Raw genomic sequence first — 16,096 nt, 5'->3', positions numbered from 1 at the left:
GCCTTAAAAGGTTGGACGCTCCTGATGTTAAGTATGGGTAGACATCCTTTTTTTAAAAAAGGATTTTGTAAATTTTGTTATTGAATCCAATACTACCTAAAACAAAATGTGATGACAACTTTCTGTATTATCTAGTTCTTGAAGATTCTCTGATTCTAGATTGCCAATTACGTATAACTGGTCAGCTAGCCATTGTTTGACCAAATAGAAAACCTTTACGTTCCCAACAGTTTGATTTGTTCACACTTGCCCCTGACGAAGACTTTTTAATAATCCTGGAATAGCGATGGCCAATTGTAATTTCCAGGACAGCTTTTTCTGTCAGTAAGGCTTAGATTATGTACAATATATATATATATATATATATATATATATATATATATATATATATATATATATATATATATATATATATATATATATATATATATAGAGAGAGAGAGAGAGAGAGAGAGAGAGAGAGAGAGAGAGAGAGAGATCTGCAAGGTTATCCTCCTCAATTCACCATATACAAAATCATTTTGAGTATTAATTTTAACCCCCAAACAGTTTACACAAAAATTAATTTGCAGCTGTCGAACATCAGTTTATTCAATACATCATCATATTTCTAATACATAAAAAAGGATTTGCGAATTTCTTGTTTCAGAATGTCACATTTTACCTTTGGGGACATATTTCCAAACTTGTATAAATATTCATCTGTTGCAAATAATGTATTTTAAGCTTCAGCGGCTGAAGTTTGTTAAACAAATGGGAAAGAATCCCCTGTTGTAAAAACAATTCCAAGAAAGAAAAAAAATATTCAAAACCTCTAACTTTAAACCTTTATCGAAGAATAAATTATCATCTGCTTTACTTTCTCTCTTAAGGAAAACTACAATTTTTTTATTGTTTTACACTAATCACAATATGTGCTCAGAGCACTTAGTCACTTTTGCAGACCTTGTTTTGACTCGCAGAATATAAGCAAATCATAAATGTTGCAGCATACCTATGTCAACACATTGAACACCTCCATTAATAAATTTATCTTCAGTATCACTAATACAAACAAAAGGGCGACAAGCAGTCCCCTTGACACATGCTAGTTACATTTGCAAATTCGTCCGACAAGGTATTAGCGAATCTCCCTCCTTTGCTTTCGACAATTTCACATATTGACTGTACAGTATCAAACAGTTTACATCTTATCCCCAATTTAAGCAATTGTTGCCTTACAATATCCCATACAATAGAATCGAACGCTTAAGCAAAATGAAGAACATTACAAATCTTTTTTTGTGTCTTTTTTAAACTGAATTAAAAGAACGAGCTATCAATCCATGAAATGCAAATATTGTATTAGTTGTGGACATATTTTTCCTACAACCAGTCTGAGTTTCTATAATCCTCCGCCCAATTAAGAAGTATAATCCTATTATATATTTACAGCTTTCAGGCGTTTGGTGTTTTCGAAGTAGACCGTTTGCTAACGAACTAATTACCTGTACTCAATTCAATAATAATTTCATAATTTACGTTAATATCAGACATCTTTTCATTGTTTCATCTAAATTGTTTCTGATTGATAATGAGATTAATTTATCAATAAATTCAATCAATATATCAGGCTTCCGAGTATATTTTGAATCAAAATTGAAAGGCCAACATCTACGACTCATTGAGATATGACAGGGCATGGCAACGCTGTTCCTGAGAAAGTAAAAATTTGAGCTACCAACATAACCGTTTGATAAGAACCCATGTCAAATAGTCATTTTCAAAGAGAAGTTGATTGCAACTTAGGTCAGAGATTCTAGGCTGTCCAAAATCTGACGAAAGAAATGATTATCTTGGGAAAAATGTAGGAACCGCTGCATACGGTTGGTCAGAATAAATTAAGGCGTACACTTTGGAAGAAATGTCAATTTAAAGTGACGACCTCCGTTAAAATTCTTTAGTCCGAAATTTCCTTAGAGAGGAGAAGTTTGGCTCAGAGGACGACTAAAAAGAATTGTGCTTTCCTCGTTAAACAAGAAAAGGGGACCAGGTGGCTGTCTTGTAAGAAAAGACAGGGTTTAGTGCTAGGACGGACTCTTTCTGAAAGAGAACATCATTAAGGTACACAATTTTAATTTTTCACGTAATTTTCTAATTTTTGTTGTTGTTTGTTTTATACAAATGTGTTTGATAAGACTAGAATCCATATTATGCATTGTTTATTCAATTTCATGGAAATCTGTTAATATAAGAGTTGCTATGCAATTTATCTCTTTAATTTTACAGTTACTAGTTCATTGATAGAATGGACGGATTGCATGCGATCCAAATTTTCATATGTGTATGATTTCACAGGGTTATATGAAATAATTTCCTTTGTTTGTTAGGACGATACCAATTGCATGTTATATCTGATTTTGTAATCTTTAAATAATCTTGTAGGTTAGTGATTGCTGTGAGCTAGAATTTTGTGAATTTTATGCGATAGTAATCGAGCATGTGGTAGCGTAGGTAAAGAGATATGGTAATGTTAGATACACCGCTCACGTGTTAATTTATGGTCGGTCGCTGTGAAGCGAGAGTGATAATTTTCGAATTAAGTCAGAAATGATGCAGTGTTTGGATAGCTAGTTATGCTTCCGAGTAACGTAGGTGAGAAAATTGTATGTACGTATAGAAAGTGATACGTATAGAGATTTAGGGGTAATTTTGTCCTTTAAGGAAACAGCTTTCTGGGGGAGACAGTACTCTCTAAAGGCGGAATTCCGTAAATAGATGACGTGTTCAGAATAAAGGACTAGAAGGTCCAGGAGGAGTTGAAGCTTTCAGAATAGGATGACTAGAGAATAGGAAGACGTGATACACGGGTCAAGAGAGGAAGATGATGCAATCAGTCTTGGACATTACGCTCTTTTCACCACTCGTTATTATGATGAAATAAATCCAAATTAGAGTGCTATTAAATTCTGTTGACATAACTTAGATTGAATTGGAGTTGCCGTTATTAATTGTTATTGATTAAATTTTTTATTTTTCTTGTCTAAGGGGGCTCGTATTGCTATATTTCTCGCCAATAGCCTTGCTCATTTCTCTGTTGATATTCTATCTATCCACTCACACCGGGCCATAAAATCGAGGAAGTTTATCCTCTAGATAACGCCAGCAAAACCAATCAACCACCCCTCTTACAATGAGGGCGACGTTACACACTGATTACATAATACGACAATACCTATGCCTCTCATTTTTTCAAAAGCACATCCACCTATATTTGAATCATGAGATACTCCTACGTTATCTTTCTAAGTGATGTTTTCTTACAACGCTCAAAATGTGCACAACACCATGCGTTAACTTGACTGTAGTTCCGAGAGTCTCAATGCATGAAACGACCGGGCTTTCAATCGTCAGGTAACGTTATACCTGTAAAATTGTTATATTCTGCTTCAAAACTCGAGCATTGTGTTAGACTTAGCGTTAAAGTCCCGCACACTAAATGCTAGCAATTTCTGATCATCGAATCATCAATATGTGTTGAATGTTCATTCCATCTTTCAAATACACTAATAAAGATCAAGTCTTGACGACTTGAGCATATATAAGATCTTAATTTAACGCAAATCATCAGAGTCGAATTTATTAATTCTATAGCTTGTGCAATCTAATTCCTGAAATAAAATAGTAATCCCCCAGAATCCCTCTTAGCTGTTTTATTTTAACTCGATGCAATGCAAAAACGCTAAAATTCACAACAGACACTTCTGAAAATTCATTGTCCAAGTCGCAGTAAAAGATCTGGGCTTCTTAAGACTGCAATAAAGCAAGTCATTCTGAATCACTGATAGGATCAGTATATGTTGTCTTTTCGTCGTCCATCTCCTGATCTGGTCCAACATTTGCGTCAACAACGGGATAAAACGCATCTAAACAGTTTATATGACCTTGGAGAACATAATCCAAGTCATTAAATTTCTGAGTAGAGGCAAATGGATCATCGCCCTTTGCAGAACGATCTTGGTGAGTGCAAAACGCTGTCTCCTAAGCGTCACTAGCGTCATTCACAAGATCCAGGACCTCAAATCTGCAGCGGCTATATTTCATCACTTCGTTCTAGGCTGGGAACATGTGTACTAGTCTCCCATCAGCAATCCGTTTAGCTGGGAATCTAAATGAGGAACGTTTACCCATTCCGCTTGGCCACATTATTACTTGGCCATAATAAAGTGAAGTAAAATGCAACGCCTGAAAAACAATTAAGTCATACGTTGGTGATATGTTTATGCGGTGTCCATTCTCATGCACACATATGATGTTAATCCAGTGATCTAATTGTTCACACATGTTCATATTACAAATTTTTATTGCATACAGTAATTAATCATGAATATTGCTAAGCCGTTCTAATCAAACTCAATACCAAACTTAAAAATTTTGGGAGGTTTTCAAAACCGATTATTTCCATTTAGGCATAGTCGGATTGCGGACCACTTGCAAGAACTACTTTGTTTTTATAAACTAGCATAAGTGCTTTAGAATCTCACGAATCTCTTTTACAGGCAAAATTACGAAACAAAGTCAAACGGTAAACACAAAAGAAAGCGCTTAAAAGAAACAGTAAACACAAACGAAAGAGTTCACTATACGACTTTACATAAATATAGGTCTAATAGAAGCATTATTTCAAATATTTGGATATCACCCCTTTTTATCATTGTAATTCTAACCAATAAAAAAAACCCCACAAAAAACCGAATAGCACCGATATAACCAAATAAGTTAGAAAATTATAATTCGTTCCAAGAGTGAAATCCAATCCGTGCCGCGGGTTACATAACCTATTGTATCGCTGTAATGCCGCATCGCCCTGATCACACGTCCATACGCTCATTTTTCCTCCCACCACATCCTCGCTACCCCACCCCCCGAACCAACATAAAAAAAAATGAAGAAAACCAAACAGATACAATAAAAAACAAATGGATGAAAGTCGAAGGTAAGAACTCGAGGTGCACGAGAATTCAGTCACTGGGCAATTGAACATTCAGCTACGTGTGAAAGTCCATTGGATGTCTATGAAGGAATTTAAGATAATATAAAATAATCAAGGACGTACCTAAAGTATTTGGCACCCGAGGCTGATCCTTCCTTTAGCACCCCCACAAATAATTATTTTAAAATGAAAACACACAGAAAAATATATTTGCAAGTAGAGTTTTAAACAGTACAGTGCTATCATACGCAAATTGGAAATAATTTTTACTTTGGCGAATTTTTCATTTGGTTTGAAAACTTGTACTGATATTTCAACTCTCCCGATGCCCCCCCCCCCCCCTTTTTTTTCTGGCTGTCTCCTGGTGCGGACCGCCCACCTCGCACCCCTTCCCGTAGTACGCCGCTGAAATTAATGATTCTAATTTTACGCTTTGTATAAGAAACAGAGTAGAAAGTACTTAACCCCACATTCCACAATGCATATTTGGATATATGATTATACATGATTCCACCAACAAAATGTTTATTTTTTTAAATTATATTCTTCAGAGTGCATCTGTAGGCTGACGGCTGACATTTCCGTTATAGTTCTGTTGGATGAAACGGGAAATAATTCTTGGCCGATGCAGGTAGGAGAATGTGCACAAATCATCAACGAGCGGCCAATCACATTGAACCAATCCGAATCTCTTTCCTTCGACAAAGTACTCTATGGAAACAAGGTATTCATTCTTTGTCTCACCCTGACATTGCTGTTAAGCACAACTGACATCATAAGTTATCGTTTTGGTTTTGAACATGGTTTGAATCGTTACATATAATGTCCAGTCACAATTCACATGAACGTAATAATAATAAGATAATAATAATAATAATAATCCAGCTATGTGTATTTTATTTTTGATTAGTTTATTCTATATATATTTATTGATATTATTATTATTATTATTATTATTATTGCATCCATACATTTTTCATGGTAGTGTGCTGGTCGTTTCACCGAAATTTGGATGCTTTTTTTGGCCTTGTATTCCACCGCATTCTTGCTGTTGTACGGAGTGCCGCATTCTGTAATAGGTCGAGCTCTAGCTTTAGCGTTACCCCAATCTTCTTCCGGCTGTCTCCTAGTCTGTGCGGTATTACCTCTAGTGCTTCCAGTAAATCTTGTACGAGTTTGTTTTGAGATTACTACCTTTTTAGTTACTGGGAAAAGTCAGCACTGCTACAAATTGGTGTAGGCCAGGTACTTCTCCTCATCGACTAATACTATCTCTGGCCTCCTCTAAAAGATCTTGTGGCCATTGTGGCTGTTGAAATCCAAAATGACTTTCGTCTTAGTGGTCTCAGTAATGCAGTTTTATTAGTATGTGTCCCTGAGTCCTAATTTCTGAGAAATCTGCTGAGATACCGCTTGGGCTAGTGAGTCGTGCCAATATTGTCCAAACTCTGTAATAGTTTACACACACACACACACACACACACACACACACACACACACACACACGGTGACTGTCTTATTCGTACTTGTGCATATTGTAAACAATAATGCGATGTCTTGAATTTGTAGACTTGGTTTCATCATATACACCATGTTTCTTGCTTTTGTTCTTCTAGTAGGAGACATCGCCAGGTACCCTGAATGACTTTACTGTTCTGTTTGCTGTCAATGCATAGCGCTTTCTATTCTAATGTTTCCTCTTCTTGATTTCTTTACCGGAATGCATTCATTGACACAAACGTTTTCCAGAAATAAGAGCTAGGGTATTCATCAATCTCCCTGGCGTACTTTCTAAGACATCTTTCTTTTCTGCTTAGTGTCTATTACGACTCACGATTTTGGCTCTTTTTGTGGCTGAGAAGTCGATAGCATCTAGTTATTGGAGAGACGCCAAGATGCTTAAAATGACTAAGTATTACCAGTGATGTATACTGAAGATTGAAACTAAAGGCAGCCTGAACGTATAAATCACCAATGATAAACATGCGTTCCAAAGAACTTGTGCTGCATACAGTGTCAAAAAGTCAATCGTCACACGTGCAGCTGATAGACGATCTGATCTCGGTACGCAAACGCAAGCAAGACGGCGACATCGCAGTCAGCCTCTTAAATCTCGCTCGGCTGCTTTGCATGAAGCATCCAGGTGAAAAGCAACCGCCGCACAACAAATTTTGAATAAGCTGTGCAGATGTCGCGTGCTCCAGACACGACCTGTCGCACTAGCACAGCCGTGACCATCAAAAGGCTTATCTGGACTTGATCCATGACCTATTCGCTATCCAGGAAACAAAGGTGAGCTTAATTCGTTGCTTGCTTGTAAAAGGGGGCATGATAGCAAAACTGGTTTTGAGCGGGCACGTGTGAACACACCAACGCTGCTAAAAGAATTGCTTATGTTGGATGTTCTGAAAATGAATTGATCTCTTTTATAAATGATTATTGTGTTTTACAATGTGCTCAACAAGCGCCATTTATATTCAAAGTGCATCGGTAGACTATAGCCCGTGATATTAATGGAAGTGGGTGGGAGCGGTCAAAATATTGCCAGGGCGCAACTCAGAAAGCAACCCATGTGACGGATGTGACTATTGGCAACACGTAAAATTCTTCGGCCGAAGCTTGAGGTTTTAACCGATAGATAGCTGCACGAGGCATATGTCTTGTTTTTGCTACATGACATGGTTGGGAAACACACGTACAATTATGCGTTGACAGTTGTGGATGTAGCCTGACGTGATAGGGAGGCCGAGCCTTTGATCACCATAAAGGCTTCCAGTGTCGCCAATGCATTGTGATGTATGTACAGGCTGGCACGGCTAAAGTGCGCCAGTTTGTAGATTAACCTCTGCAGAGAGTTTATGGTAGTTATGTCGCAGCTCTTGGCTAATTAAGAAATGCGTGAAAGGCGCGGAAAATCCAGCGGTCACCGTACGCAGGGCATTGTTGGAGCGGTTCAAGTGTAATCTGGAAGAGAGGCTGTTTGGACACCATACGCCTACGAAATGTTGCTTGCCGTGAACAAGACAACAAAACATAGAAATGAGTTGTTTAGGTTGCTGCCTGCCGTTGTGGCAGTCCTAAACTGAGAGATAACACAGCTCACATGTAAAAAAAGCTATTGATGCCATTCGTTCTACGCCAGTGAGGTTAACGACGTCTGTAGCATGTGTGACGCGAGCGGCTTGTCTAAAAGAGCACCGTCTGACCTCAGATATCCTGGTACGATATCTATATGCACCTGGAGAGCTAGAAGGATGAGCAACGCCATGCTATCGACACTGTGTGGTCTCTTGGGTGTCCAATCTGGTAGACAGGTTTGACATCCAGGGTAGCAGTCTATATAAAATCTTTCGGGCAGTGGTTCGCCGCATCTAAGCTTCGCCCGTGACGAGTTACAGATTGTGCTTTAAGGTAATCTTCTAAAACGCAAGAACATTCTCGGCAGAGGTCAAAATAGCTCGTTGTAGTGCTTATCCTTAAAATGGGCTACAGCGGGTTCGTACTTAGCGAAAATAGCCTGTTTAAATACACCCTTGAATCAGCTTACATATATTTACGGCAAAAGTTCTTCAGAAAGCGACGGAACTCAACGTGTGGAGTGAGCAGTATGAAGTTACATTTGCCACCACAAACCATAAGATGAAAGGTCCGCTGTAATACATTGGACATACTGTTAACAGGTGTCTGGAAGAGTGGCGGAAAACCCACAAATTTCTCAAGCATTTTGCTAACGTCGTTGTTGGTGATCACTGTAGACGCCATATGCGTCATATGCGCGACGCTGCATTCAAGCTCCTCGACTTTCAAGAGTATATCAGTCAAAGATGATAATTGGTCGGTGCCACGCTTTGATGTTATGAATCTAATGCTGTACATCGGGCCAAGTCCAACAAATTCTGCAATAGGTGTCCCGTTGCATTTGTCCTTAAACTTGCTTTTGACTGTTCTTTTTGCGAAACTAAACAAGGGATCGCCGGCGGTGTAGTTGTTGGTGTTATACAGATTGGCATCTTCTATCATAAAGATGTTAAAGCCACCTATTTCAACTGTCATCAGCAGTGTATTAGTAACTGTGTATATTAGGATCACCCTTTCGCCGTACCGTGCTTTTACGTGGTTGTAATAGAAGATATTCTTTAGTAACTTGCTTAGATCCAAGATCGATAATTCCGACATAAACTGCCTATTGGGTTGAGAGTTAGCTTCGTCTTGTGTACAGTGAAAAGGTTTCTATGAAAAGATTTTCTTTGACTGTGTCAGCAATCAGCAGCTCAGCTTGTCTTCCTTGCCTTTGTTCTGACCTGGTCCACGCGCATCAGTTTTCCGAGGTTTTATATGGCTTCCGGAATAAGAAGTTGTTCGTCAGCTTGAAAAAGTTCTTTCTCACACTTTTTCGTATCCCTAGTCGTAAAGCCGGTGATTAGTTACATGCAAGGTGATATATAAGGACTCTTACCAACTTTAACATTCGGTGTGCTTTTGAGACATGCATTCCATGCTTGGTGTAGAGCTGGATATTTCTAAAATAAACTACCTAACGCGCTATGCTTTGGAGGTTCAGAAAACGTTTTGTTCATTCAGAAAATCGATTTTCAGCTGTTTTGCCTGACCGCGCAGGTACTCTTTCAGCTATCTTATTGAACTCGTGGCGGTTCTGGTGCTAGCGGGTAATCTCTGTGAGTCTAATGGAGCTCCTTGTGGTACTTGAGGTCGACTTCAAGTTGTTGCCCGTATGTGAATCTCCAACAACTAATTCAAAAACTAGCGGGCAACCCACTTTAAATCGCAGTTTGGTAGACTCTGCATCATGGCATAGCCAGAGTGGCAATCTCTTTCAAAGTATGAAGCCCTTGGCTTTTTGCTGTCGTAGCCCATGCATATTGCATTATTCGCTTTCGCGTGGCATCGACTGACCATGAATCAGGTGCATGCCGATATCAATCGGCAGCTCTAACTTGGCGCTTGTGTTTTTTTTTTATATATATAAGTGTATTCCAACTTATTCCATGAGAATTAAAACTGTCGATGCCAGTTAAGTCAAGCTCACCCAGGTACTGACAATTCTTGCCTAGCTGCCAGTGCCATAATTAACTGTGTCTAGGGCCTATATAATAGACAACTTGAAAGAACTATTGTCGTTATTTTCCACGTCTGTATTCGTGTGAGTGCGTGCGTGTGTGTTTGTGTGTGTGTGTGTGTGTGTGATTTGTATTTTTAACGTAGCATAAACAATTGCTCAGTCATATCGCTACGAAGTCTGCAGTGTGGCAGTTTATAGTTACGTCTAGCACTAGGGCATCATGCCACACACATGTAGCATGATGTCCCACCCAGTCACATTATCCTGACACCAGGCCGACCAGTCCTAACACTAACCTCTTAATGCTGAGCACCAAGCTAAGCAATTGTTAGTACCATTTTTAAAGTCTTTGGTATGACTCGGTCGGGGATTGAACCCACGACCTCCCGCATCCAAGGCGGATGCTCTAACCATTAGGCCACCGGAGCAGTCTGTAGTGGAATGCCCCTTGGCGTTGGAATGTAGTTCCGGCATCGAAATGGGCGGCACTTCTGCACGACAAGATCGAGTGCTCAGGAAATACCATCCGGACCCCTCGAGCATATACTCCTCTTTGATACGCCTTTCAATTTTGTCGCTGACTTTGCGAGAAGTCAATCGACCTCATTAGTGCGAATGGCTACAGTGGCGCTGTTTATGAAACAAGCTGTAGACGTTCTGCTGGCTTGATGTAATGTTCTGTAGCTGTACTGTCAGCACGAAGCTAAACCTCAGACTGCCGAGTTCTCTGGTTCCCTGCCGATGATATCCGACGCACTAAGTGCTATGGCACTGAGGAGTGCCAAAGCATCTGCTTTTTACCGGTACTTTTTGGACACATTGGTTCGGTAGTTTGTCACAATTGCGTCGACTCTGCCTTGCTGTTTTACAAAGGCAGGCAAAGCCAGAAGAAGAGGCTCAAGCTTACGCCTAAAAGCCAGAAGAGAGTCACAACACTGCACCCAAGAGCTTAAACTGGCCGTCCTACTGCTCAAGAAGGCTCAACCAGCGACATGGTGCTGGACTCACGGACCTATGCTTGCGAGCCAAAACAGGCCGCTGAGTTGGCTAACGAGCCTCTTTCGCCTACATTGTGTCCAGTATGTCAACATATTCATCACTCGTACACTGTCCACCTTGGAGCAGCTCGATCAATAATGGTCATTACTTAAGGCCTATAACCATTACCCACTATTCTTCTTCCTAAGCTGTGCATTAGTGTGTTTGCACCCGGCTGTCTTTAATCAGCATCAATACGTGTGCACCTGAAACGTTCCCTCGACGAAGATAATGAGTTGGGTGTCTGCTAATCGAATCCAGACATGTTAAGAGTTTCATCGTATTCTAGTTTTGGCAGATATTGTGGCACGTGCTTGTCCCAGATGTGGCGTTCGTCCCTCCACCTCTATTGCCAGCTAAAACACCTTTTTGGCCTTCTTGTTATGGTTCTCAACATATGATTTGCCCAGTTACCTCCTCGTCCGTGGTAAAGACCCGTTTCTGACTGTGTCTCCATTCCATAACGACCGCGTGACACTAGCGGAATTCTGTCTCTTCTCGTTATTTGTCCAATAAATTAGCAATACCCGTTCTATTGAGGCCTCCGACTCATAATGCCTACCATGTAGACGCCACTCGCAATTATAGGATCCATACATTGTTGTGTCTGATGAAACACTAGTATATCTTCCGTTACATTTTTATTTCAAATGAAAGGATTGGCAGGTTTTGAGTGGATTAGGCCAAACCACCGCTTTACTAGTTGACTGATTGATTGGATTTACGTCGCGTGCGTCCAGAAGGGCATGTGCGACGGTACTTTACCATCACTTTACTAGTACTTTATCTGAGACAAGCATGAGTGAGTAAAAAGTCTTGATCAGCAAATTTTCCGCCGATGTAATCATTAGATCAAAAAATGTTTGCCTTGTATATACTGTGGTGCTTGGTCTTTCAACTCTCTCTGTCTCTCTCTCTCTCTCAAAAAAAAATATTCGGCTGTTATGTCACGCGCGTTATAAGTACGTCTATATGTGACGCCGCGTGTTGAAAAAGAATCGAAGAAATCATATCATAGTGACAGGGTGACAAGACTAAACTCCCAATACGAGACTGTCGGCTGAACAAAACGCATTTCGACCAATCAGTGGGGGATTAGGGCTGGTCCAATACTTCAACGCTACCAGTAAGTTCAGGCGTGTGGGTTATTTTGTGTCTATGAACAAAATTTGGTACTCTACTGTTAGCTTGTTACTATCTTTCTCATGGAATTCCAGCTTGCTATGTCTTTTTGTAATCTAGTGTAGTATTAATGTGTGTGTGTGTGTGTGTGTGTGTGTGTGTGTGTTTTGGATTTTTAAAGTAGGTTTAGAAATTTTTTAGTCATATCGGCAAGTTATAGTGATGTCTAGCACTGGGGCATCAACTGGGGTTAGAACCCGCGACCTCCCGCATCGAGGCAGACACTCCAACCACTTAGGTCACTTAGGCCACCGTTGCGGTATTAATGAATGGTAATATATATATATATATATATATATATATATATATATATATATATATATATATATATATATATATATATATATATATATAATTTCAATCTTTTCAGACTTACTACACTGTACATCTGCCAGACTTGATAAGAAATGACTGTGGAAAACTTTCCCTGATTACAAAACCACCACCAGCTACCCCTAAGACTGGTAATGTATGCACACGTGTTCTTAACTAACATACGAGTACATGTTTTACAAACGCAGAATAAAACCGTAACCGAATAAACACAAGCGTTCCATTTTCATAATTAATGATTGCTTATTGTCTAAATTTTAGACTTTTTATCCATCAAGCTTGGTTGCTATTTTACGATATCGTATTTATTTTTGTGACATCCAATGTATACGAGATTTTAGTCTTTTAAAAAAAGGCACGGACTGAACAGTTTTTGGCTGAGAAATCTGTTGTGCTACAATATTTAATTATGCTTACAGACGCCACACAATACAATTCGTCTTCAAGAAAAGAACTGAAGTAACAAATGGATGGGAAACATCAGAGGACCTTTATAAATGTCAAGGACAATTTGATGAATCAATGCACGGCTTTAGAATCACATAATCTAGAATTACGACTTAAAACTTTGGAATTAAACATATCGATTGCTCAAGATGGGGAAGGCATCGATTTCATCAAATCTTTACCGGATTACAAGGGAGAATATCGATCTCTGCAAATGTTTACCATAGCACGAGGGAAGATATTAAGCTCGACAAACGTTTGAAGGCGCAAAAAAACCCAAAAAACAGTTCGAAACTCGAAGGTTCAATCTCTTTTTTCGAGTTTCACATATTAAACTGTACTTGATCCTTAGTTTTATATAAATGATCACCAAGGATACGAATCATACACCAAAATACATAAAGAAAGAAGGCATTTTATAATGGGAAAACAAACACTGTGGCAGAATGTGTTATTTTGATGCTTGAAAACGGCTGACGTCATACAGCCACCCTCAAACCATTTAAAATACTCCTGATCTTTCAATAATTGCAAGGAATTGCAGGCAATTCGTTCTACACACTGGAACCTAATAGGAATGTTCTTTTCCCACAAAAATGCCGATTCATGACATAATGTGTTTTAATGCAAACCAAACTGAAGATGGTCTTTCTCTATATCCTTATGCATTGTTTACTTCAATTTTCAGAAGTTTGCCAGGATAAGGGCAACTGTAGTTTTCTACATTTCACATGTGATACCTTCGTAAACTTTTCACGAGATTTCTGCAAAAAGACTTGTGGATACTGCAGTGAGTAATATCTTCATTATCATCTACATACCATTTACCTTTTTTATATCCTCATCCCCCGAGAGAGAGAGAGAGAGAGAGAGAGAGAGAGAGAGAGATACAAATATACGATAGACAGAGCGGACAATGCTTTCCCGTGGATCCTACAAGAGGATGCATGATAATATAAAATGAACTTATTATATATTAAGAAGGAATATTATCGTGTAGGTTAGATGGTTTCAATTTGTTCCCTACCGAGACTCGAACCAAGGTCCGCTTCTTGAAGCAACTATCGCCTTGCATGCACGCTTATATTGTTCTTTAAATTACAATCAAGACATATAGTAGATTGACCGTAGCAATTCATTGCAGCAAAACAAGGTAAAGGGACAAGTGTCTGAAACTATTTGTTAGACTCTTGAAATTTGTGCGTGTCCGCCAAGCTGTTCGGCTAAGGGATAATATCCATAATAGAATAGTAAATCGATTGATGGCAGAAGCGTTCACTTAGCGGCGATGGTGGTAGATTGTGTTTGTTGTTGCATGAGTGAATGGCCGGACGTAAAGCGAGTGTACTCATTCTGGATATATTTGTTTTACATTCGAGAGGTATTCCACTCGCGTAAAGATTCAAGATGTTGAGAATTTGGCCAAATTTTATATTGACGTATTTATATCCATCTCACATATTGTAATTAAATATTGTCTCCTCGAAAAGAGCACGACGCCCCTGCATTTGCATGCATTTTCCTTACTGCAGAAGCTTGCGAAGACGATCCGGCTTGCAAAACGTTCCACGAATCCATCTGTACAGCTGACACGAATTTCGCACAAGCATACTGTCCCAAGTTATGCAACTACTGCAGTAAGTACACATTTTATGTAACTGTCCTAATCAAGCATACTGTCCCAAGTTATGCAACTACTGCAGTAAGTACACATTTTATGCAACTGTCCTAATCAAGCATACTGTCCCAAGTTATGCAACTACTGCAGTAAGTACACATTTTATGCAGCTGTCCTAATCAAGCATACTGTCCCAAGTTATGCAACTACTGCAGTAAGTACACATTTTATGCAACTGTCCTAATCAAGCATACTGTCCCAAGTTATGCAACTACTGCAGTAAGTACACATTTTATGCAGCTGTCCTAATCAAACATACTGTCCCAAGTTATGCAACTACTGCAGTAAGTACACATTTTATGCAACTGTCCTAATCAAGCATACTGTCCCAAGTTATGCAACTACTGCAGTAAGTACACATTTTATGCAGCTGTCCTAATCAAACATACTGTCCCAAGTTATGCAACTACTGCAGTAAGTACACATTTTATGCAACTGTCCTAATCAAACATACTGTCACAAGTTATGCAACTACTGCAGTAAGCATACATTGTATGCAACTGTCCTAATCGAACATCTAATGGATCTTCTGTACGTAAAAATCCTGTGTTGATCGATTGTTTTACGTTCTTTTCATTACTTACTATTTAGAAAACCGCTATTATCCTTATATGCAATATTTAAAATCGGAAAAAAATTATTCTACACGAGACGAAGACTTGTTCTACAACATACAGCAAATAAAAAGATTTCACATTCATATACTTCTCGGTGACTTTGTTTCGTTGCAAAATTTCCAGAAATAATAAACAAGTATATTGTTAGCAGTTTGAATACAATATGAGCATGTTGTCGATTATAAAATGGAAAAAGATTTGGTTGAACATGTTTTGTAAAAAAAATTAACGAAGTTCGCAAGAGTTTAACAGTTACTGAAAGAAATATTATGTACGGGTAAACATAAATTGTTAGGGCTTCCATCGCAGAATAAGCAGCTTCACTGAAGTTTTAAAAATATGGCGCATTTTAAGTATCATATTACGTCACGGTCACCGCCATACAACTCGGCATTCCTGAGGCTTTTCACCAAAAGAAAAGAAAAGAAAGACGTTTTCTGCGAGAAGCTCTGAGGTGAACCTATGGTGAGGAAATGCCGAACCATTATGGGATTTTGTTTTTCTTCGCTATTGATTCGGATAATTATGGCCCATATAGAAGAGTGCTTCAAAAAGTGGGTCGTGGTAGTAATAGTGTTGGTATTACTTAACACTTTATAATCTTTTCAATCAGCTCTGTTCTTTTTCAGCTGGAGATATCTTTTTCCACAATAACTCTGTGACTAATTCATCATCAGCTGTCACAGCTCCAGGAAATTTTGGTAATTTTGATTTTGCCTCCCCCGTCCCACCACACTCCACCCCTATCT

General features: G+C 39.0%; 1 protein-coding gene across 1 annotated transcript in view; it reads left to right on the top strand.

The window, feature by feature from the left end:
* LOC149779945 (uncharacterized) overlaps positions 1 to 16,096 on the top strand; it is a 74,646-nt gene that overhangs the window by 18,253 nt on the left and 40,297 nt on the right. The window contains exons 5-9 of the mRNA XM_089936300.1: positions 5,524 to 5,696; positions 12,643 to 12,736; positions 13,741 to 13,842; positions 14,585 to 14,689; positions 15,977 to 16,048. Of these exons, the coding sequence (XP_089792426.1) occupies positions 5,524 to 5,696; positions 12,643 to 12,736; positions 13,741 to 13,842; positions 14,585 to 14,689; positions 15,977 to 16,048 (546 nt within the window). The remainder of the gene's footprint in view (positions 1 to 5,523; positions 5,697 to 12,642; positions 12,737 to 13,740; positions 13,843 to 14,584; positions 14,690 to 15,976; positions 16,049 to 16,096) is intronic.

The sequence above is a fragment of the Sinohyriopsis cumingii genome, chromosome 16 (genome assembly GCF_028554795.1).
Source record: "Sinohyriopsis cumingii isolate HCF-2022 chromosome 16, ASM2855479v2, whole genome shotgun sequence".
Lineage (NCBI taxonomy): Eukaryota > Metazoa > Mollusca > Bivalvia > Unionida > Unionidae > Sinohyriopsis > Sinohyriopsis cumingii.
This window is presented reverse-complemented; position numbering and strand designations above follow the sequence as displayed.